The sequence below is a fragment of the Triturus cristatus genome, chromosome 12 (assembly GCF_964204655.1).
Source record: "Triturus cristatus chromosome 12, aTriCri1.1, whole genome shotgun sequence".
In the NCBI taxonomy this organism is placed as follows: domain Eukaryota; kingdom Metazoa; phylum Chordata; class Amphibia; order Caudata; family Salamandridae; genus Triturus; species Triturus cristatus.
In genome coordinates, this window is record NC_140595.1 from 81396602 (window position 1) to 81420966 (window position 24365).

The following is a 24365-nucleotide window of genomic DNA, read 5'->3' on the forward strand; positions in this document are numbered from 1 at the left end:
TTGATAGATACTCTTTTTCGATCGCTTTTCAAGGTGCAGAAGAGGCTTCTAATGTGGCTGTGATTTTGATTAATTCTGTTGAAAGCCTACCAATATGGTAAGTTAAGTGGAGGCACTGATTGCTGTGTGGGATAGGTGGCCTGGCGACCGTATCGCTTAGTTACGTGGTGTGTATTTGCAAGAAGCTGTTGCCTCTCAGGAAATTCTGGTTGCGCCTGATCTTCAGGATTCTGAATCTTCGTACATGTAATGCAGCGACTCATTGCTGTATAAAAGGAGAATCAACGCAGTTGTCAGCGCAGTTTCCTAAATTAATATAAGTGACAGTGAAGGAACTAAATGACGCCTACACCGATGTAAATAACTGGAAGGAATAAGATACAGACACCTAAGCTTTTCAGGAGCCTCCTCATATTGCATGGTGCCATAGAGTACAGCCCTTAATGATACTTCACTGCATTGTTAATTGTTAGTTTTATTGCTGATGTAGGTTTGGGTAGTAAAGTTTCAAAAGGCCCGGGAAAGCGTGAACCATGGACAGTATGTGATTAGTCGAAATAGTAATGAATTTAATTTCAGGGGGCATCCTAGCAAGGTGAACCTATTAAGATAAATCCTGCACTAAAATCACTGTCTGTTTTTAGCTGATTGTTTTAAACCCTACCACAGATATGTACTCCTAGTACTGTTTTCTCAAATTTTCGAGCCCAGTATGTGAAGCACTTTAATTGTCTTGGCACACCGCCCCTTGTGCCAGAGTAGAGGATGGGTTAAGAACTTTTGGGGTGAGGTTAGTCAGTGACTGGATTATCCTGTGGGTAATGGTTTGGAGAAAAGCGGGGTGGGAACTGCAGTCATTTATGTATGGGTCAGGCTCTGAAGCACTCGAGCTCTTTTAGAGGCTTCACAGCTGTGAGTTTTAGCTGAGGAGAAGTTATTTTGTATATATGATACGTTTGTGTTTTATTGTAATGAGTTAAATAATTCTACTTCTTTAAAAAAAAAATCTAATCTTATCTGCAGACATGGGAGCCTCCAAATAGACTGTTTTCTGTTCCCTGAATTTGTCCACCTTTATTTTGCTTACGTTGCATACTTTATCCCATTAAACCTAGACCTATTGGCTGTGCCAGTGCTTGTTTTAGCTCTGGCTATGATTTTTGCACCCACTGTTACTGCAGTGAGTCAGTCTCATGCATTGGACAGCCGTACATAAGAGCGCCCATAATTCTCTATGCCAAATGACAGCACTACTAGCAAACTGTTCTCAGGTGATGGCCTCTCCTGTATTCCGCTATCAGCCCACAGGCTTCAAGCTTGTGGCTGTGTTGTGAAGAGTGATATTGCCAGCTCACCATATGTTCACTCCTTCGCCTTGCATGTCTCTGGACTAAGAGCTGGTAGGTTTCACGTCCATTAAGTGCTGGTTCTCTTCCATGGGTGTCTGATATGGCTTAGGTCCTAGGTTCTAGTACTGCAGTACCATATTCTAGTTGGCTGTCCTAAATGGCATCTGTTGTGATCCCAGTTGCTCCTCACAAAATGGCAGGTGTCTACTGTTCACACTTGAGGGACGGCTAGTGTCTGTCATGGGTACCCTTTTTAGATCTTTCTATTATTATAGCACTATTTATTTTTATGTATTCCTGTCACTTTGCATTTAAGAGATCACATTTTTCGGACGCAGGAAGATGTTATTCAGGACTTTGGATCTGCATGTGATGCACATGATAACATATTGCCCCTATCTTTCTTAGAAGGCAAGACACACGTTCCTGTGAAGACTTCTTAAGTAGACTTGTTTATTCCGAGTATCTATGGCCACTGTTGCAACTCGGAGATAGTAACCCATAGCTATTCTCAAAGACGTCATTTGCGTGTTCAAATAAATGCTTACAAAGAATGTTTAAATTACTCTGTGGTGAAGTGTGACCCAGGTTGGGATAGGTCATGACATGTCATTGTTCTGGAGACTCATTTTAATGTGCTTTGGGGAACTGGTCTAGTGTTTCGAAATGTGTACTGAGTGAGCAATGCCTGTGCCCTGGCCTGTGAGTGGAAGCAGCTGGAAAGAATTCAGAGGCCAAGAATGTTAGCTGAAGCAGGGTGTGGAGCCCCACCCGGATTATGACTTCGCACACGGGGCACACTTTTATTTTCTCTCTAACGCACTGTGCACTTTTTTTAAACATAACACAACCGTTTTCTTAAACTATTTATATCCACCCACAGAATATGTAGTCCTGTGGTGCAGAACATAATTTAAATAATTATCTACATTACTGAATTGAATTAAAAAAAGAAGAATGTTGCCTATTTAAGTGCCCAAAAATAATTGGCTCTCAGCGATTTGTGACTGTTGATTACTGGCTGATAAAATATTTTTTTTGTTTCCATTTTCATGAAATGATCATTGCTGGCTGATAAAATATTTTTGTTGTTCCATTCTTATGAAATGTTCCACAGAAATAAGCATAAATATAGACGTAAAATGTACAAAATTAACCTGACACTTTAATGTATTAATAACTCGTTTCTAGCTTCTTTATCGAATATTGTTACGAGTTAGAATTTATAGGCAGGGCATAAAATGGCAAAGTAAAGTGAGTTTTTTTCCAATGTAGGGGCATGGCAGAACATATAGTTAGGGGAAAAAAAGTGTAACCCCTGTTGGGGGTCCGTGACCCGCAGATAAGTGGTACCTGTTTTTTCAGGCTTTGGAAGATGAAAGGCTGAGTCCGCCTTTCTGGGCTAGGTTACATGCTGTTCCAGAGTAGCGGACCACCCGCCGAAAAGCCCTTCGACACCTCATCAGGGGTAGCAAGCGCTATATAAATGCAAACCCTTCCCTCTTCTATCCCTCCACTATCCTTTTTCAATCCAAATAACAAACTCACATGTCCACTGCTCAAATTAATTTAATATCCCCATACTAATTCACCGCTAATCCTTTTTGGGTTCCGGAGCAGCGTGCTAGTCACTGAGGAAAGCGCTTCAACGCTTCGTCAGGGGTAGTAAGCGCTGTATAAATGCAATTACACTCCTATTGATTTGAAGCAGCGAAGAAGGTCCTATCTAGTAAGAACATCTTTTTGAAAGACACATGTCTGATTACTGAATGTCTCGTAGGGTGCACTTTCAATAGGCAGGAATCACCTACGTGAGTTGTTATCATGCAGACGTGTGCTCTGACATGCCTTAAAGCCCGAGGCCCAAACTGATCTAAGGTTTCTTACAAACAGCTTAGTGCAAAGCTTGAACAGGTCTGTCAGCCTCAAGCCTCTTCCGCTTCTCAGACTTGTTGCTGCATTCCTGCCCCTCTTCCATAGGATTGGCAATATCAACTCACATTTTCCAGACCCCAGAGGGCAGAAATATTCAGGCTTTTCCCCCTATTTCGAACTGGTCTGTCTTCACTTGGAAAATAGTTTTTATCCCTTCTGAGTATAGAACAATCAGTGGATGAGAAAATGCCGGGATGGCCATGAACCTGTGGCCATGGTGCTTGTGGGAGGTGTTGGAATATGTGAGTTGGAGACGCTCATAAGAATTGAGCAAGAAAACAAACAAGAGCCCGAATGTTGTATCATGTATTTTTGATGCGATGTTCATGGGTGTACTTGGAGAGGCTTGTTTTTTTTTCTTTTTTTTTTAAACTTTGTTTATTGGTTTAGACATAGCCATATATTAACATGAGTGAACGACATATTTAGGGATGTCAATATAAAATACCCAGATATCACTTTTTTGGTTACATATTAAACATTTCCTACTGTACTTGCTGGTCTATGCATCTCCATCTCCACCGTAGGTGGCACACAGGGCTCCCCTCAATATGTATTCCAGTGAGACCATTTCTTTTTTTTTTTTTTTTTTTGAAAACCTTTATTGACATTTCAATCAATTACACATATGGGCCTACAACCCCCGGGGCCGGCCGCTAAACAATCAGAATAACAGAAAGCAGGTCTATCACAGTCAGTACCTCGGGGAGCAGAATCTCGACGCTAGCATTCTCTCAGTCTCTGAACAGCCCAAGTAGGAGACCAGGATAATAAAGGTTTACATTTTATAATAGAAAAGGATGGAAGGATCAGGTGCCAAACAGTTTCCCAGCAGCGAAAAATGGCAGGCAGAACGATGAACGTAAACAATACACAGCAGTCTATCTAAGCAATGGCGCTGAAACAGGAAGTTCAGGATGTAGAGGAATGACACGGCCATTGGCGCCTGCAACCCCCTGCCCCAAGACCCAGGAAACTCCACGGAAATTATGGCACTCCGGAAACAGCAGTGATTAACAACAAAGGAGTACTACCATGCTGATCCCAGAAAAAGACAAAGAAGAATAAGAGAAGAAAAGGAGGCCATAGAAAAAGGAGATGAAAGACTAGAGGATCACCCCCCACCCTGCACCTCTGCAGATGAGTACGGCCCCCCCCCCCCAGCAGTGTGCCTGTCGCCCCGGAACCAGACCCGAAATATAGAAGAAACAGAGAAAAGAAGTGGGAAAAGAGCCCCCACCAGACGGGGGGGTAGAGAGAGTATTAATAAACTGGAGGAGGGCCTGCAAAACACGCCCCCGGCTTCTCCCTCCCGCACCACACAGTTTCCCATAAAGCACACAATAAAGAACACAAAATCAACCCTGTCAAAGAGGAGTAAGGAGCATTACGCACTTGGTACACTAACAGTTATGCCGTGAGAGCACACAACTCCCGAGCCCGCCCGCCTAGTAGGTGACCACCTCGGAAGGGTCAGCATCATCCTTGGCCACTCTTTGCAAACCCACCCATGCATACCCTTCGTCCCAGTGCCATGTCCAATGTTACCAGGAAGGGAAGTGTCCAATAAAACTCAGGAAGCGACACACACAGGTAGGGTAGAGGGCTCTGAAGATCGACACAGTCAGCTCTAGGGAGGATCGTCTTTCCCGATGCCGAGCCAGGATTTACACTGCACACCAGGCCCAGGAAGGCGGAATCAGCCAGGGCGGGCGACCATTGCTTGGACGTTGCCTGGGTCGTCGGAGACCGCGCACGGGACAAGGCCACCACCCCCCACTCAGGTCCGAAACCTCCGGGACAGACCAAATCCACAGCCAGCTGATCGCACGTTAATATACTGTCCGGAGAGTCCAGGCGTGCACTATTCACAGGGGCGGCCACGACACTGTCCCCCCGTGCGCAGCGTGAGAAGTCCCAGTGTACCTGGGGATAGGCAGGCGGCAACTGTTCCGACGCTGATGTCACTCCATCGAGCTTGCTCCCCAACACCCAGGCTCCGTGAATCAGGGTGGAGTGAAGGGCACCGAGAGCCTCGTGAAGGTCACCGTACCCCAGTACAGCTCCCGGCGCTCGCTCCGCTACGCTCCTCAGAGTCGCACCCTCCCAATCCTGCTGCAACCCGGTGTACAGGATGGTGGACTCAGGCATACCAAAATGGCCGCTGGGTAGGTCCATCCCAGATCGGGGCCGGGGCTCAGACACAAGCGCCTCGGGTTCCATGGCACTGGTAACTGGGTTCCGAGGGCAGGCAAACAATGTGTCCGGTGTGTGGTCACGGGCCACGGTCCACGGTCGTCCCCACCACGGACCAGCGCCCGCGAAAATCCGGGAGCAGCCCGCAAGAATCGGGACAGGTTACGGGCGGCGTCCGGGCAGCTCACCGGCGAAGGCTGAAGCAATCACCGGAGAGTCTTGGAGTTGCCACCACGGGCACGCACTCGTTCAGCTACGCTTAGTGGTAGGAGCGACCACGGCGAAGCGCAGTCCGACATTCGCACCACTCCGGCAGTCCGACCACACCCAGTCACCAAAGGCCGTTGTTGTTGCACTGCCGCCCGGCCACGGCGTTCACTCGAGGTCCCGGCTCCGGGGCTGCACAGGCCGCAAACTTCAGACGGACATTTCTCCGGCGGTACCGCTGCCAGAAACTTCGGGGTCACACGGCCGGTTGCCGCTCGCGTTCACCAACACGGGTAGATGGCGCAGGCTAAGGATCTCGTGCAGGATATCTGTGCGGGGTGCGGAGGTTCACGGAGCCGGGAGCCTACGCTGCCGTCCCGGTCGCCATCTTGGCTCCTCCTCCAGTGAGACCATTTCTTATCCCACTTCCTGGGACACCCCCGCGCCTTGAAAACCGCAGTCTCTGCCAACATACATCTATCCATTTCTTTGGCCCATACGGTGGTAGGTGGTGGGTTTGTTCCCCCCCCATCCTCTAGCTATCTCCCGTTTCACCAGCGTGTACCCCAGGGTCGTGAATTGTTGTTTCACCTCTGTGAGGTCAGTCACCTCCCACACATTCAACAGTCCCAGTTGTGGCGTTAGCATTATTTCCTTCCCTAAAGCTATACTCGTGTGGTCTGAGGCTTCCCCCCAGAGGGCACGTATCTTTGGGCAGACCCACAAGGTGTGATAGAATGTGGCCTGCTGCCCACATCCTCTCCCACAGCGGTCGTCAGGTCTAGTCCCTATTCTAGCCAAGACTGTTCCTGATATGTATGATCGATGAAGAATCCTAAGGTGGATCAATGGAAATCTGAGTTATAGCCGCCTCTCGCGGGGACATTAGTGCAGTCTGCCAGTCCTCATCGTCTATGGGACCAATGTCAACCTGCCACCGCTCCCTAAGCCTCGGAAAGGTGTCCGGTAGGTTATTGCTCAATTTCTTGTAGGTGAGAGATATTGCCTTGGAGGTGAGGGGCCCGTCTAGCAAACGGTCCTCCAGAGGCGATGACTCTGGTATGTTTTTAAAGGATGCAAACGCCGCCTTTAGCGCATGTCGGATCTGTAAATACCTAAACACTTCTCCTTCCGCCATACGGTATTGTGTCTGGAGCTCACCAAAGGTGAGCAGGGCTCCTTTTTTCACCAGATCTCGCACTGCTGATATCCCAATTAGGTCCCATTTATCAAATCCGGGCTGATAGCACAGCATTCCTAGCTTCTGGGTGGTCCATAGTGGTGTAGCCTGTGAAAGCACGCCCTTCCATCCCAGCCGGGTAGAAACCACCCGCCATATTTCCAAGGTGTGTTGGGTGGGTCCGAAGAATCGCCTCCTATTTTTCTTGTCCGTGGCGTACAGTGGCCCCATATTCCCAGAGCGGTCCATTTGGTAGCGGTCTAGGACGTAAGCCGGGTCATTCGGGGGGGTGATATTTCCAGTGATTAATGGTCACCAGTTGTGCCGCCCAATAGTATCGCTGTAGGTCAGGTAGTGCTATTCCCCCATCGTACCAGCCTTTAGTCAGTTTCTGCATTGCTATTCTGGGGACCCTGACATCCCATAGCAGCCTGCGAATCTCCCTTTTAACCGCTCTGAAATATGAATCCGGGACCCTCTGGGGACAGTTGTGCAATATATAGTGGAAACGAGGAAGGCCTAGCATTTTAATGAGCGCCGCCTTCCCCAACAGTGTTACGGGGAGAGATCTCCAATGTTTAACATCCGCCCGTAGTCGGGCCAAAGGGGGGCCAGGTTGGAGCTGTAGAAGCAAACCGGATCTGAGGTGATAAAGATCCCTAGATAACGAAACCCCTCTGTAACGACCGGTATAGTGCAGTCTGCTGGAAGGTGCAGGCTGCACCTCTCAGCATAAACAGTACGGACTTGTGCCAATTGATCGCATATCCCGAGTAGTTGCCAAAATTTGTGAATATATCTAGCACGACCCTAATCGATTTATATGGGGATGCCAGGTATAACAATATATCGTCCGCATAGAGGGATATTCGATCTTCCACGTCTTCTGCCCATCGCAACCCTCGCACCATCATATCCCCTCGCACCCAGGCCGCGAGAGGTTCCAGGACGGAGAGGCTTGTTTTAATCTTCAATTTTTCAGTGTGCGTGTATCCATGGTTCCATTCTGTTTTGTCAATACAGGTCCTTCAACATAAGTTTTTTATTCCATATGCTGCGCTGCTGGTATATGAGTAACATCTCCCGCCCCTCGCTGTCCAGTTTTCTTTTTTTCTCCCTTCACTTCCGTCTTTAGTACAGTTCCTTCTTTCCATGTTACAACCCGACTACGTCAGTGTGCTTATTCTATTCCTTTAGTCTCTACTTCTGTATTTGTCCTTTGCGTTCCATTCTTTTCTCCAGATGTCTACATCCTTTACATGCCCAGTGACTTGCGCCCTTCCTTAAGTCAGTCTTGACTTCCATTCCTTCCTTCTATCAACATCTGTGTGTAGGTCAATTCTTTGCCTTCTCCACTGGGCCACATATCTACGTTGTTTCCTTTTCTGAGGCTTTCCAATAGAGACTATTTCTTCCTCCTCACGTCTGGATGCTGGAACCATAGCTTCCCCTCCTCCCTTTCTAGAGGTTCTATTCCTTCTCCACTGTGTGTGTTCACAGACCTTGTTCCGATCTTCTGCATGAGCTTCTAGGTGCCCTTCCTTCATTTCGATACACGTATGTAAGCACCCCACTTCTTGTATTCCTGCTCTGCGGCCTCCAGATAAATGTGCCTATTTACAAGTGGGAGTGCTGCACTGCCTGTCGGTTCTCTTGCTCCTCAGGGTTTCTTCAAGAAATATTTATTTTCCTTATTCGAGCCTGGGTTAAACTAGATTCTGAAACCTGCTAGATATGTTTAGTGCACTTGTGAAGTGCGCACCGCACCTGAAAGAGTATTGTGGCGCTGATTTGTTTTCCCTTCTTTTTCCCCATTAGGAGAAAGCCCTTGGATGTCTTTCTTGTGCTTCTTAAACCTTTGTATGTAGTTCTGAAATATATATATATAGTCCTGATCTGGTTGTGGGCATGTATTTTTCATGTAAGCAAGGTTCCATGAAACGGAGATATTATTTTCTACTCTAGGACATAACTTTCTACGGTGTGTATTAATGCAAGGACCGTTCTAAAAGGGGTCGCATAGTACTACAGCAATTCGGTTAGTAGTGTTAAGACGCAAGCGCCCCACCCCCCCCCCTTCCACAAAGTCTGCTAATTGCAGCGGAACGAATTGCATCGGACACATTATATACATCCTTTTGATTAACTATGTTTTAACTTTTCAGTGTTAAAAGACGTTGCAACGTCTCTAGGAGAACTTCAACGTCTACTCGCAAGTGTCAATGTTGGTTCTACTGCTTCAACCTTAAAAAGGGCAGTGTCAGTGAAAGAAAGAAGCACGGAAATCCAGTATTAAAGTAACTTAAAAAAAATACTAGTCAACGTCTACTATCTACTCAATTTAAACAATGCATTATATTTCAGTTTTCGTAACTTGTGACTTAAAACGTGATGAGCACAAGTACTAAGTTGGCAACATTTAATAAAACATGTTCTCCTGTATGAACTTTCTTCTAAACGTTGCAGGTACAGAACACAAAGTTATATCTTGCTAACCTGATGAATATTGTGTCATAAACAAAGTTGGAGAGTATTTGTGCTAACCTATCTTGTATGTCTTTCTTATAGCTTTGAATTGAGTAGCCTTGCAACAGAAATGGGAGACATCATGGTGGAACCAGTCCCAGAGAAACCCTTGGATCGGGTGCCGACACCAGGCTCACCAGTCAATGGAGGGGTACCTCTCGATGTCATCTCAGAAGGCATGGTCGAGCTCCCTCTAGTGATCGACCCTGAGGTGGCAAAAAAAGCCTGCGAAGAAGTGCTGGAGAAGGTAAAATTGCTGCATGGCGCTTCTGTGGAGAGCCTGGATCAGATCGATGGGTGCGAATCCATGGAAGAGGACAGCGATCATCATGGTGAGGTTGGGCTGGTGAACGGAGATGTGAACGGTCGAAATGGGCATCGAAACCTCGAAACTACAGTGGGGACCCCCACAAAAATCAGAGAGGAGGACGAGTCACCAATTGACATTAATACTGTCAAAAATGCCAGGAGGCGACAAAAGAACAATTCGGCCAAGCAGTCCTGGCTGCTGAGGCTCTTTGAGTCTAAACTCTTTGACATCTCCATGGCCATATCCTACTTGTACAATTCCAAGGAGCCTGGGGTGCAGGCTTACATTGGAAATCGACTGTTTTATTTCCGTAATGAGGATGTAGACTTTTACTTGCCGCAGCTGCTGAACATGTACATCCACATGGACGAAGACGTTGGGGACGCCATTAAGCCTTACATCGTGCACCGCTGTCGGCAGAGTATCAACTTCTCGCTGCAGTGCGCCTGGCTTCTTGGCGCCTACTCCTCGGACATGCACATCTCTACCCAGCGCCACTCCCGTGGGACCAAGCTGCGCAAACTCATCCTCTCTGATGAGCTGAAGCCAGCGCACAAGAGGAGGGAGCTGCCCACGCTCAGTCCAGCCCCTGACATGGGGCTGTCCCCTTCCAAACGAACTCATCAGCGCTCCAAATCCGACGCAACAGTCAGCATCAGCCTGAACAGCAGCCTCAAGCGAACATCAAGCAACCCCAAAGTGGAGAACGATGATGAGGTAAAGGGAGGCATTTGAGGGTTTGACTGAGCATGTTGGCGTGTCCCATTTGTGTGTACATTTTTCAGTTTTAATGTTAATGAAAACATTTGTGAACTGTCTATGGATCTTTTTAAATAATTGGTTCCTTTATATCCTCTTCAAATTTGTGGAGATTGGCATCTACTTGTGTATTTCATTACACAAATATGGAGGATTCTAGTCTCCTTGTACGTAATCATTTTTTATTTGACAAATGAATCAATTCACCCAGTACTGCTTCATTTTCCTGCTGCAGAGCATTGCTGAGGTAAGGGCATTGCGGCCTTAGTAAGCGAACACTACACCTCGCCGCATGGGGGGTGGAGCTGGTATCCAGGGACGACAGAAGCAATGCAGCCTTCGCTTGATAGCCAGCCACATGACTGGGAGCAGGGTTGTTCAATCAACTCACAGAATACAAACTGCGAGCCTTTTTCTACTGCAGGTTCCAAGGGATGTTTAGGATCGTTTTAGTAAACTGCCCCTTCGATGTGACATTTGCTCTACGATTACATCAGTCCTGGTTGTGTTTTAAGTTTTGTCATGTGGAATTATTGTACAATATCTTGGTGTTTACTCCAGAAATTGACTGTATGCTATATGCAGAATATATTGTTGCTATTGGCAGTTCAAATTAAAGTACTACAGGTCCACTGGCTAGACTCAACAGTACACATTTACTGCATAATCCATTTTTAAATCGATTTCAACCCCCCCCTTTTTTCTGGGTGGTACAAGTATAATTGAGAGGATGCTACATGATGTTAGTTAAAATATACAATATTACAGCATTTTACTTTCCTAATGATAAGGTTAGGAGACTGAACGTTGTTGGTCTCCAGTCAGTCTTGTTAAAACGAAAGGGTACGAAGGTGGCCCAGGCTTTCATTCTTTTACTTCAAACTAAAAACGTAAGACTGTGAACAGAAACGCTACAAGCGAGTTTTGTAACTTTAAAATCCTCATTCGATAGGACAGGAAGTAAGGCACCCTGAGTACGATAAACAACTTGCTAATAATTGGTGATTCATTATTAAATATTTAATCTTGTATTGCAGGCAATGAAATGTAGTCCATTGAAGGAAAACTAGTGGCTTCCTTAAACTGGTGGAACTGGTTTGAGGTGGTTCTCTTTCAAGTGTCTCAGGCTGCTCTCCATTCGTTTCCTTTGGGTAGAGTGATGCTTTTAACACCAGGTAGCACTGACGCTGTCTCAAAACTGGAAAGCACCCACAACATGGCCATAATGAAGTGTGAAGTTTCTGCACCCAGGTGTCCTCATAGAACTGTGAAACTTTGGCGTTAGTAGGACCCTCTCTCACCTACGCAGATCAAAAGGTCTGGGCAACTATAAGCTATCAAAACACGGTATGCTATCGCCACTGCCTTATGTGCTAAAGCAAGGACAGGGACGGTAGTCCTCAACCCACTATGAGAGCAGGCTTGATGCGCCCCTCCAGGTTACAGGACCGGTCCTGGGCCTCGCATTGTTCACATTGTGAAAGACTGGCCTTGGCGGTCACACTAGATTACAGTGATGCAAGGGCCAAAGTAAAAGTACGGATACTAGATGCCCACGCAGATGGGCGGTCACAGCTAGGGAACAAGGCTGTATCATGCAGGTGACATTCCCGTCTCAAAAGAAATCAATCCTAGCGTCGGACAGAATGTTTGTCTGATTATAGTGCCCATCAAAAATACTATCTCACATGCAAAACATGTTGTTTTTCTTACTTCAGCATCTGTAAATTATCCTGTACTATTGTGGAGTCTTGTCATCCCTCTCTGGTCTTCTGTTATAAATAATAATTCTTCCATGAGCTAACCTGAAATCCATTTCGAGGTCCTATTCGCCTCATACTCGGCCTGGTTCGTGATAAACAGTTACAGTTAACTTGTACTTTGCATTTGATCACCCGTTTATTTTTCCTCTTGTTAATAATTAGAGACCACAAACCATCCTCAAGCGGATCATGCCAGCTAGATCTTGCTTGTCATTTGTTTTATGGTTACCAGAAGACTTCATGTCACCACGGGAGCAATGCGTCAGTCTTCAAATGTTTTTTTCTTTTCAAATCCTCCTTTTCAGGTGAGTTAGTTCATTTGAATCCAGAGGCAAACCAGGGCTTCATCTCCAATAACGTGTTAGGTTAGGACTGAAGAGTCTTGAGTCATCTGGTAAACTTGAAATTGTTCAAACTTTTATTACAGGAAATTTACAGGTTGACCCTCTCTGAGATTGGGGTAGTGTAAGGAGAACAACGGAAATCATTTCCAGCTGCTGGAAAACGTAACCATGTACAGATGTGCATTCACTGGGCTCGGAAGTGGGGTGTGCCCAAAAAGCTGTTCTCCACATTCCCAACAAAGGTCGGCCATATATTGTAATTATATAGCACTCGCTATCCCTGACGCGGCGTTGAAGCGCTGTTCGGCGAGTAGCACGCTAATCCGGAACCAAACCGGATTAGGGGTGAATTAGTATAGGAAAATATGAAATTTATTTGAGTGGTGGACATGTGAGAGTCTGTTAGTTGGATTGAATTATGGAGGGATAGAAGAGGGACGGGCCAGACCGGCTCCCAACAAAAGTTTGCTCCAAATAATGATATTTTTAGGAGGCTGTGTCCACTTCTGCACAGCCAGGACCCTCATGCAGCAGGTTTTGACTTTTCACATTTCTTTTTCCTCCTTCAGCTTGTGGTTTAAAACAATGCCACAGCCGAGCCGGCAGAGGAATGTGTGCCTGGCGAGCCGCGCATTCTGCCTTGACGTTTGGTGGAAAGGAGACTTTGAACTTTTTTTTAAACTTGGGGAAAGCAGGAGTTGGCTGCGCCGACTTGCGAGTTTCACGTTTCAAGGAATGTGGACGGGGCATTCTAAAGAGCAATGTTTTCACAGCTGCTGGGGTTGGCACTTCTTCCCCATACAGGAGAATGCTTCAGGGATGTCCCGTGGAATTTCCTTTCCCAGAGGGCTCTCCCTCGCTCATGGCTGTGTTCCAGAAGCATGGCATTGTTGTGGGAAGCTTACGGATAGCGAAGCTGGATGGTCACCAAGCTTTTCACCAGGGTTAAGGTTTTTGTGTGGATTTAGGGCGGCCTTTATTATGTCTTCAAATTGGCACAGCATGAGAAACTTCTAGTGAACTGAACCACTTTTTGGGACTTGCAAGAATTTGGGTGTGAGCTTGTGTATGGGTTGAAAGCCCGCTACGTAAGTCCTCCTCAGTAGCACAATCTTATCACATTTGCAACACTTCAGGCAACTTTCTAGTGCCAACTTCTCGCACTGAACTTTTTATTTCCCGCCAGTAAGAGGTTCTTGTGCTGCCCACGGGTGAAGGGTTCCTGTGCTGCCCACGGGTGAGGGGTTCCTGTGCTGCCTACAGGTGAGTGGTTCCTGTGCTGCCCACGGGTAAGGGGTTCCTGTGCTGCCCACGGGTGAGAGGGTCTCGCCCACCCCAACGGTGAGAGGTTGTTGTGCTGCCTTGAGAAGTTTTTGTGTTGCCCACCAGTGAGAGATTCTCTCACTGCCCACCCAGTGAGGGCTTACCCCCTCTGCCCCTGGGTGAGCCAGCACTTGGTCATCGAAAGCATACCAGGAAGCTCATGTATGTGCATCCAGTATGCCCAGGAGCATTGCCGGGTAGTATTAGATTCCAGGCCTGTCCAGTTCTTAGTCTCTGATGAGGTAGCTATTGGGATGCTGGTTTTGTGCCGCTTGTGATGGTGTTGAAGTAAACCATATGGGAGAAGAGTTACATACAGTGCACTGGGCAGCATGAAATATGGGTAGTTATGGTTTGGAGTGGCTAGAAGGTGAGCAGAAAGATAATACGACGCTCTACAAACTGAGCGCGTGGCATGTGGATCTGTCATAATACACTGTGAGGGCATACAGGGGTCTAAATAACAATGAGAGTATTTCAACCTATGCTTTCATTGCAATGCCGATCATGTTGCCAGTATTCGGTCTCATTCGTGGCAGCCGAACATTAAATCTTTAATATAAACCTGTTTCCCTGTTTTTTTAAAAATATGTATTTACTTGTTGTCGTGCTTCCTGTCTGTTTAACCATTCTCCATTTTCTTCTTCAGTATTTCCTCCATCTAAAAAAGGCAAAATAAACAAACTAGTACTTTCTGTACGTATAAATCTTGATTTACTGTTCCTTTTGATTCTTCGCTTGTGAGTTAGCAGGACGTTCCTTCTGTTTAAATTTGCTGCAGTTGTTGGATACCAAACAACTGTCTGATAAGCAATAGAGCCCCGTGGTTTTGAAGATGTTTGTATGTATCTGTATTTATATAGCTCGGACCTAGCTGCGATAACTTAGTGGTGCCGCGGGGCCGTTTCTACCATTAGGCAAGATTAGGCGGCCGCCTAGGGCGGCAAATGGGGAGGGCGGCGAAAAACATGTGTTTGGGAATATCTAATGCATTAATTCTTCTAGCCTGGATGACAGGGGGAGAGAGTGATGGTAGTAAAAGGGAGGGGGCGGCATTTTTCAATTCTCGCCTAGGGCGGCAAAACACCTAGAAACGGCCCTGTGGTGCCGTCGAAAGAAGATCTTTTCAAACACCACCAGTCTGAGCTGACTAGTGAGGGAAAAACGTGTAACAACGATTTAGTTTCTGTTCTAATATGTTTCAGAGGTTTTTGTGCAGTAAACTGTTTTTAAAATTTCAAAATCAAAGTCTGTCTCTTCCTGGGACTTTTCTGAAGACCGTTGTTCTGCATGTTCACCCGTAGCTCCAGGAAAGATTTGTTATTTTCTGTAAAGGACAACTTCCTATATGTATTGGTGCCTGGAAATTGAGTGAACCGAAGAAAACCTAGACGTACTCACTCACTTTCCGTTAATTCTCTCCTAGTGTTTCTTTCCCCAGAACAAGATCCTGGAGTTGCATAGACGACTTAACTTAATCAAAATTGAGACTGCATTCATTCTCTTGTTCAACCCAGAAGGTTTGCTCCTAAGCCACCAACGTTCTCCTGGGTGTCTTGCTTGAGTAGTCGGTATTTACTTATTTGGTAGGAAGTACCTGTGAAGTTTATGTGAAACAGAGTAAAACACCAGTCCTCTCCGAGTGCTGTCAGGATTATTATTTGACAAGAAGTAACACGTTATTAAACACTGTAGTCCTGATGTGCATTCAAAATAGAGTGGTAGTCCTAAGACTCTAGCACTGGCAGTGTTTGAGATATTGTAAAATTTAACTTTTAGGGCACTGCCCTGTTGCACATTATGTTTCACATACTGTTCTTTTGACCGCTCTCATAAGAACCAATGTTATCTTGTGGGATTTAAGTACCAGGAGAGTTGTCCGGAGAGCAGAACGTCTTTAATACTGACGTCCGCATAAGTGTCCTCGAGGTACTGTATAGAGAGATACGGGTTTCAATGTGAAAAGATGCGACGGGGTGACTTGCTACTTAGCCCATTAAACCTTAGTGTTGGGGTCTCCCTGAACTTTGGAGGCCAGCATTTCTGTCCCATATGATGCTAACCAAACAAAGATATCTATCCCAGTTTTGGGGTATCTTTACTCTTGGACATGATAGGGGGTGGGACTGGGTCCAACCAATTTAAAAAAAAAAAAGATTTTGTAATCCCAGTTGAGGGGGTCGGAGTTCACACCATTGACCTCCTGGCTCAGTTCCATGAGCTCTGGATCCTAAATGAAAGTGCTGGCTGGTTCATGGCACTCTACAGTACGTCAGTGTCTAAAATGGCCCTCTCTTGTTGCTTGGTGGTACTAAGGGTCACCCAGGACTAAGGTTGGCCGGGAGTTGCTGCTCATGCCACATCAGTTGGAGGCTGTGGGCGTTCAGAGATGGTGAAGGGGAAGTTTACATTTTAAGAAAGGGTCACTCCGTGGTGAAGGGAGGAGCATATTCTTCAGGCAGAATCTCTGCTCCTGGGGCTGCTCAGCTGCACTTGGTCATCCTTCACTGTCTCTGGTGGGTAGTGTCTAAATGGCTGTAAAGCACTCTGCGAAGCAGCTCTAGATTTCTCTAGCGGGGTGGGTTCTCCTAATGGGCAGCGCCTCCAGTCAACAGGGAGGTAAGCTGCTGCAGAAACACGCAGAATTGCTGGTCTATCCTTAGGCTTGAGGGGGACTGGCAGCATGCCAGTACTCCATCCTTCAAGCACCATCAATCCACCCTAGTGTAGTTCAGTATCCTCTCTAAACCGCCGAAGCTTCAGTTATCCTCCCATTGAGAACAGTTGGGTCAGGGGCCTGCTGCCAATCTGATTCGAGGCAGAGTTCCAAGGCCGGCTCCAGTAATTTGTCCTTGCATCTCGGAAAGGCCAGATGGTCATTCCAGAGTGACATGCCAGACATCCATATTAGAGGCATTCTGTTGCTGGCGGAACAAGGTATGCTCTGTTAACATGATTTGAGATGCCAAATTATTTTTGATTGATTGAGTTGTCTCAGGTATGCTGCTTGGCAGATTACATGGGCTCCTTTTCAGTGAAGCTGCCTATACATGCATATTTTCGGATTCCTACCTGCAGTGAAGACGAAGAAAGAAGTGGAGTTTACCATGTTCTTATACCTGCTGGCAAACCCTGACAGTGACTCGCCTAAGTCTGCTGAAAAGCAGTTACACACAAAACCTTATGTGCTGCAGAATTGCTGGATAAATGTTGTAACCCGATGTTAAATGTGGCGGTCGGTACGTAGGCCCTGAGATAAACTCATACAGTGTTGTATAAAATAATAAATTAACTGGACTAACCATACTGTAAGGGTGTTTAGGAAGATGCCCCGTGAAGTGCACATTGCAGGAGTAACTTTTCGGTGTCCTCCTGTCCACGCGGTAGCCTAGGGCTCTGCTAGGGAGTGTCGATCTTTCTACCTATATGTATGTACTTCAACACAACGTGTAGAATAATATAATTAAGCGCAGGAAATGTTGAAGTTTGCAACGCTATACATTCATTTTGTACGACATTTTCGGAACAAAAGTTTCTTTTTTTCTTTTTGCAGGGGTGCATAACCAGCAGACTAGAATTATTTTAGGGCGTAATTAGTGAAAAAAAAACAGCAGCTATTTTAGTTCAAGTAATTTCTAGGCAAGTAGATGTGAAAAGCTACATTGTGGCTGAATACTTGATCCTGGTTCATTGCTACTGCATGTGACTGCATCCTGCTGTAGTGAACAGGATGAAGGCACATGATCTGAGACTGAAGCAATGGTTACAAGAGTCTTGCATCTATTCCCTTGTGTGTTTGCGGGCCTTGTGAAATAATACTACATATACTGACCTCTGCCCCAGTCCAGCAGTATCTTCTCCCCCTACCTGTTCTGTAGTGCATCAGCACACCACCAAATGCATCGAAGCTCCACAATATCAAAAGCATCCCTCTTCCTTGCGTTTGGGGCTTCCCTGCCAAGGGTTGCGCTGCTTTTTAGGGTAATATCTTCCTTTGACCATATCAGTGCTTCCTGTGCAACTGCCACGTTTTTTAAATGCCTAACCACAGTGTCGAAACATTGGAAACCCAACAGGCAAACGTGGCTACTCAGCAGAATGTCCCTGATGTGGTAATCCTTCAGTTCAAGAACAGTTGCACCATGAACCCTCAGGACCCGGCGTAAGCCTTGGATTCCGGTGATGACAGGTGGGCAGCGGTAGCGACTGTTGTGGTCATGTTCTCTTTGGAAGCGGTGTGTTAAACTCCTAGGGCATATGGTGAAGGCTGTGCCAGCTATTTTTGCTCTTATGCCTGAACAAAGTTTAAGTCTAAATACATACTCTTGTCACACCAGCTGTAAAGGCAGCTCTAAGCCATGGTTGGCAGTAGTGCAGCCGAGTACTTTTCATGCCCAGGCCTGCAAGCTCCTCCATAGTATTTTGTTTTCTCCTGTGGATGATAGTACTACCTAACTGTATTTTTTGTCTTTATTTTGTAAAACTCCTCCATCCTATATAGTGAGAAATCTTTGTGTTTGCCTGTCTTTAAGTTAGTGGCAGCACATTTTGATCTTTGCTTTGGCCTGGATCCCCTCTCCTTTATAAAAAAAAAACTCGCTTCAGTGTACCAGAAACTTCGCCTGGACTCCTAACTTGACCAGGTAATAACTCTTTAGGATCTGGTCTAGCCGCAGAGGAGCGAGAGTACACTACCCATGCCAGGCTCCTAGTAACGATCTGTATTTTCATCTATATCTGGTTCCAGTTCCAACATGTTACGTGATGAGTAAGATCAACGAGGCTTAATTTGTTGCAGTTCCGTAAGTAACAAAGAATAGATGACGATTCAGAAATCAAACCAGCCCCTCTGCAGTCGTCTTATTTTTTGTGCTAAAGCATAGCCATACCACTGGCTTATCTGGACTGGTCTATTCCTCATGGCTTTATCAAGATTTTTGTCCTAATCGACTAAGGGTAGACACCGGGCGATTCCACCCTTGTTGGCTGACTGCCTATGTGTTTCCATGTATTTTGTGTATGCCGTTACATATCAACTAATTTATCGCCTCGTTTGTGTACCTATATCCCAACGCGGTCCGAGGCTCCTCAACAGACGAATATATCGTGTTACCAAAAAAACAAAAATTAAGAGTATTTGCTTCCACAGCTGCTTCTGGTCCAGATGTGCAGGAGTGACGGGGAGAAAGGATGAAGCTCTCCGCTGTTCTAGGACCCTGCCTCGGTGCACTTCGATTTTAAGTCTAGCTGCTGGTGGCTTCCACCTTTCCCAAGTAAAAATAACGGCCATTTGTTCACGTTTTAAGATTCTGCAAAGGCCCCGAAAAATATACTTAAGTACAACTTTATATAAAATCGTCTGTCTTTATTTTGAACATGGCTTTTCTATCTTTGTTTACTTTAATTATCAACCGGGGATCATCGAGGCAGCTGTACAACACATCTTAATCCGGTTTAGTTTGAAGCGTGCACAGATCAGGGGTAAAATGCGTGCTGTAGGTGATTTTTACACCGGCCAGCACATACTGGTCATGCTGATAAAACCCGGCGAGGTGGCAGCCCATGGTGCGCCCCCGCGCGCCTGACGGTTCCTCGTTTCCCTGCACTGGTTCAAGCCGCCCTTGCTACTCCGCCTCCCCGCCCCCGGGCAGGGATATTGCTTACAAGTAACTTTCCCCGCTCAGTTCTTCCATGTGAATTATAAATGAGGCTCCGGTTTCCACGATGTGGGACACGGTCGTGTGGAAACAACATGAGCGAAAGAGTTTACCAAATCCGTAGGGCACAGGGATAAAGTGTTGGTCAGGCGCGTCACCCACCCTCTTGGGGACTTTTCTATCGTGGCTTTCAGCAGCTTGTTTGTCTGCAGAACAATGCGCAAAAGCTCCGTGCCGCGCGCCTCCCTGACGCACGCGGTATCGACGTCTCTTTTGTGAGGAGCCTCGCGAGGAGCCCGGCGCGGCTCGGGTTCCCTCGGCCCCGGCTCGGGTTCCCTCGGCCCCGGCTCGGGTTCCCTCGGCCCCGGCTCGGGTTCCCTCGGCCGCCTCCGGTGGCCCCATTATTCAAATATGGTTCAAGGTGGGGGATAGCGTGGGGCGGTGTAGGGGCAGGTGTGTGCGGCGACCTTGAGATGGCTAGTGCATCTCTAGTCCGTGCTTAATTATCAGGCGAGTTGTAGGGGCCCAACGTTTCCCTTAGAATACCAAGGCTGCATAGTCTTGATTCCACCACCGCCTTCCGCTCTACACTTCCTTTTTCTTTTCCGCACTCTTGCAGGTTCTGTTTCATCCTCGTTTTCTCCCAAATGGGCCGGCGCGGCTAGGTATCCAGTACCGCCCTTCTTACCACTGCTGCTATACATCTAATGATAGAATACCGGCACTTCTTTCATTTGAAAGGGAGAGTACATGCACTTTTCTGCTCTGCTGCCAAACATTTAATGAGAGAATACCGACACTTCTTTCATTTGAAAGGAGGACAACCTGCACTAATCAGCAGAAGTGTAGGAGTTGTCGCTTAAGTGTCGCAACTTCTCAGTAGTAACTAGGTGCTCTGTCATAGGTTACCTGCAGTTCTGTTTTTCTTTTTCTGCTCTTTCTCAACTATCTTTTTTCATTTTCCTCCTTTCTTTCTCTTACTCTGGGTCAAAAGTCCGATGATAAACTATGTCGCAGGCACGAATTAAGCACTGAGCACACCTGCTAAGCCCAGGTCGTGGGCAACGTTTTCATCCCATCTTGCTTTTCTTTAGCCTACAGCAATCGGGGTTTAAGCCTAGACTAACGGTGTTAAAAGTGTAATTGCACTTCCCAGTGCTAGCTGTTAAACGATATAATAAAAAGACTGGTGGAAGGTGACGCATATGACATGGGGCCACTTGGCAGCCGTAGCTGGTACAGAGGAAAACTGCTGATACACGCTGCTCCCTCGAGAGCCACGTGGTCCAACTGAAACTAATGCATCTCTTGCTGAGAGGAGAATGCATCTATTGCTCAACAGCAGAGCGCCTGGGTGTCATAAGACTTCATGACTCAATGCCCTCTTTTGTACTCTGCCCACACTTTCTCCGAATATCATAAATGTTATTTTTTTTGTACAAAGCATGTCGGAAATGCAGAGGTTCTCCTAGCAAACAGAACAATCTTAGTGCAGCGCTAAAGTTAATAAGTTAATTTTTTCTAAGTGGACCTCCTGCTCTTCAGATTTGGCCGAGGCATGGTCTATGTGGATGCGCATATGAGCACTTGAAGGCTTGCACCCGTGTACAGGATAGAGTTCCATTCCATGCGTGTAGCAGGCTTAAAAACAACTACTGCGGGCACATCTTTCCACCTCTAGGCCTAAATTATCCTTGTATTCACAGACAACTGTCACTTTCCAACGCAAAGTAATGTGAATATTCGCAGCATCGTTGTGTTCTGTGGAATGTATCCTGTTCTGTCAGATGCCAAACTTCTCTTCCAGTCGTCCGCAATCTTCTGGTTTATTACCTTAGATCGCTTGCTGCATTTCCTATTGGTTCTGAAGCTGACGATGGTTCCCTTTCTGCCCATTGAAGCCTCATTCCCTTGTTTTGATGTGTTTTTTTCAGGTTTCATTGCCTTGCAGTTTATTCTCCAAGCACCTTTATTCCCTTGGTACTTGAACGGGATAGTTCGAAGTTCTTGTTAGACGGTCTTTGCCTCTCTCTCCTCTCTTTTCAGGAGTTAAGAGATAAGGTAGGCTGTCTGTCTTAGGGATGCTGCCCTTCCCTGGTGGCTCTGTGATACCTTGATCCGAATAGGGGTAGCACACGTTGGAAGGAGGAGTGCGTACCTTTTTAGTCTCGCTGTTCAGGCATTGCGCTTTTGCAGAATCTGCAACCGGGCCAATTTCCTAAGGATTCACATAACCGAGTTTCTCGCTACTCTTACTGCAGTTATTGCCTTGGAATGGCACGTGCATGCTTTAGGTTTACAGAGCTGCCGTTGAGTTAACTTGCTGCTTTAATCTTAGATGTTTTCAGCGTGTTTGCACTTCTTGGTGTGTTAATCACCTCAAACGTGCTAGCCTGCTATATTTGCTGTTGCTGACCAGCGACGTTAGGAGCCATTTTGTAATTGTGAACTTTTAGGAATCAGCCAGTTGTCCTGAAAAGACTCCCCTTCCTCCCTCGGCAACCTTTGTACAGCGATAGCCGGTCTGGCTCCCTTGCTGGGGGACAAGTTGCTGTGGAGATCAGCTGTGGTGATGTCATGCTGCTGGCCTAGCAGACTGCAGCCCTGGGCTGATGACTCTGGTTCAGAGGGGAGGCGGGGGTGCTGGCTTGGTGGAGAGAGCAGAGCTCCACGTTGGTGGAAATGCAGGCTTAACGTGTTTGAAGTTGCTCTGTGGGCTCGGCTGGCTCCAGTCGAGAATCCTCCAGCCTCTAGCTGCTTGCATCTAATCACCACCGAGCACAAAGAAACCAGAATTTTAAAGAGAGACCAAAAACTGAAAATAAACCCCGCCCCTGCCTTGGCCACTCAGAATCCTCATTGCTTTAAATTGGAAAGTGCAGCAGTCTTCACTTCGCCTCACCTAGGGTGTCACAGTTGCAAGTGCAGAGCCACGTTTACATTTTTGTAAATGTGCCGCTGTGCAAAGTGTGCCTCGTAGATTCTTCTACTCCACAAAAGTAGGACTGGCACAACCCTTAGCCATTAGCTGGATATACAACAGATCAGGCACATAACATATTTAAAAAAAAAATCTGTTCATTTCTCTTTGGATTTCCTTTCACAGTTTGGACCATCTCGAGTGGGGAAACCAAGTTAGATTTGGATCTGGGCACCATATGTGTGTCGGTCCGCCTCCCATACGTACATCTGTCAGTCTCCTAGCTCTTTTCTTGGTTTAATACTAAAATATTTAAAGCCTCATAGTTTGTGGTGCATGCCCCTCTTGTGTGGGAAGATATGTACACTTTATTGATGGATAACACAGGCAATTCTCTTGAGTACTTTGGGTTTTGCTTATACCGTTCTCCTCAGCCATCTATTGGTGGTACCTTAATTTGCAGACCTTCAGGCAAGACAGGGTTATTTCTGAATGCCTTGGGGGATGCCATGTCTCACTTGACAATTAGATTCTCGCATTTCATGGTACTTGGTGACTTCAATATTCATTTAGACTGCACCACAACCAATGAGCCAGTGTCCTTGTTGAATACTGTATACGTATAATCAAAGGGGGGGACATCAGAGCTAGTTATTTATCGAGGTCCTGTTTCCATGCTCCAAGGCAAGTAGATTAATATCAAAAAGGGGAAACAGTTCCTCTCTATGGGCCTGGGTAGAGAGTTACAATGACTTACTACACTATTACAAATGGTATCTGGGGGGATCTGCAAATCCAGATCGTAATGCCCTCACACACCTGTTAGGGTGTCATGCTTCATCATTGGGCGCTCCTCGTCGGACCGGCGCTGCAATGTCCGACATGCCTGGTGGCATCTTTATCGGAGATCTTTTGATCTGTGAACGCCGTATGGTGAGTGCGGTGTGTGGGGCTATAGGAGAAACATTGTTTGGTGAAGGTGTAGATTGTGATTATTAAAAAAGGCCCCTAACCTTTTTGGTTCACTTTATTAAATGTTCAAGGATGGGACTTTGTTAAAAACAGTGAGGCTACGTGTGATAATTAAAGGTATTCAAGTAGCCATTGGTGGACTAAGTCAGGTCAACATGTTTCGTGTCAAGTGCTTCAAGGTAAAGCGACACTTCTTCAGGACCAGAATGACATGACCGCTTAGTTAACAGTCATGGGAGGTGAGCTCCCTTTCTGAGAGATAGAATCCTCAATTTGGGGTTCTCATAAAGGCATTCTTCCTCCTCAAGGTAGGATGTGGAGCCTCAGAGATGAGGGAAGACGACCCGACCAATTGAGCGGGTGTACCTGAAAAAGACGTGGGCTCGTCTTAGAACCTACTCGTCTCCATCTCACCTTGACTGTTAACTAAGCGGTCAGGTGTGTGAGGGCATTACGATCTGGATTTGCAGATCCCCCCAGATACCATTTGTAATAGTGTAGTAAGTCATTGTAACTCTCTACCCAGGCCCATAGAGAGAATACTGTATACTCCTTCAACCGTATTTAATTTGTTTTACAGCCCACTCAACTGGCGGGTCATATGATCGACTTGTATTTTTCCCATGTCAAACTGCAGATGCAGGGCCCTCTTCCCTTACCTTGGACAGACCACTTCCTAATTAGATGCAGTTGGCCTGCCACATTCTTGAAGGATGCTCAGGTAGGGGAGGCCCTCTTCTCATATAGACCATACAGTAAAGTTAAGCAAAGTGAGCTTCTGGCCTCTCTAACTGAGACCACCCCAAGCTGTTGGGCAACATTGAAACTGACGCTGTCCCGATTGATAGCTTGATTCTTTTTCTTTTTTTAAAAGAATGACCAAATTAATTTATTGACTGTTTGATGAATTAAAATCATTACAGT

The 24365-nt window shown here is 46.3% G+C and overlaps 1 protein-coding gene across 2 annotated transcripts in view; it reads left to right on the forward strand.

Moving 5' to 3' along the window:
* PI4KB (phosphatidylinositol 4-kinase beta) overlaps nucleotides 1–24365 on the forward strand; it is a 180449-nt gene that overhangs the window by 22610 nt on the left and 133474 nt on the right. For both annotated transcript variants that reach the window (XM_085639212.1, XM_085639210.1), the window contains exon 2: nucleotides 9436–10420. In XM_085639212.1, the coding sequence (XP_085495338.1) occupies nucleotides 9464–10420 (957 nt within the window). In that variant the 5' untranslated portion in view covers nucleotides 9436–9463. The remainder of the gene's footprint in view (nucleotides 1–9435; nucleotides 10421–24365) is intronic.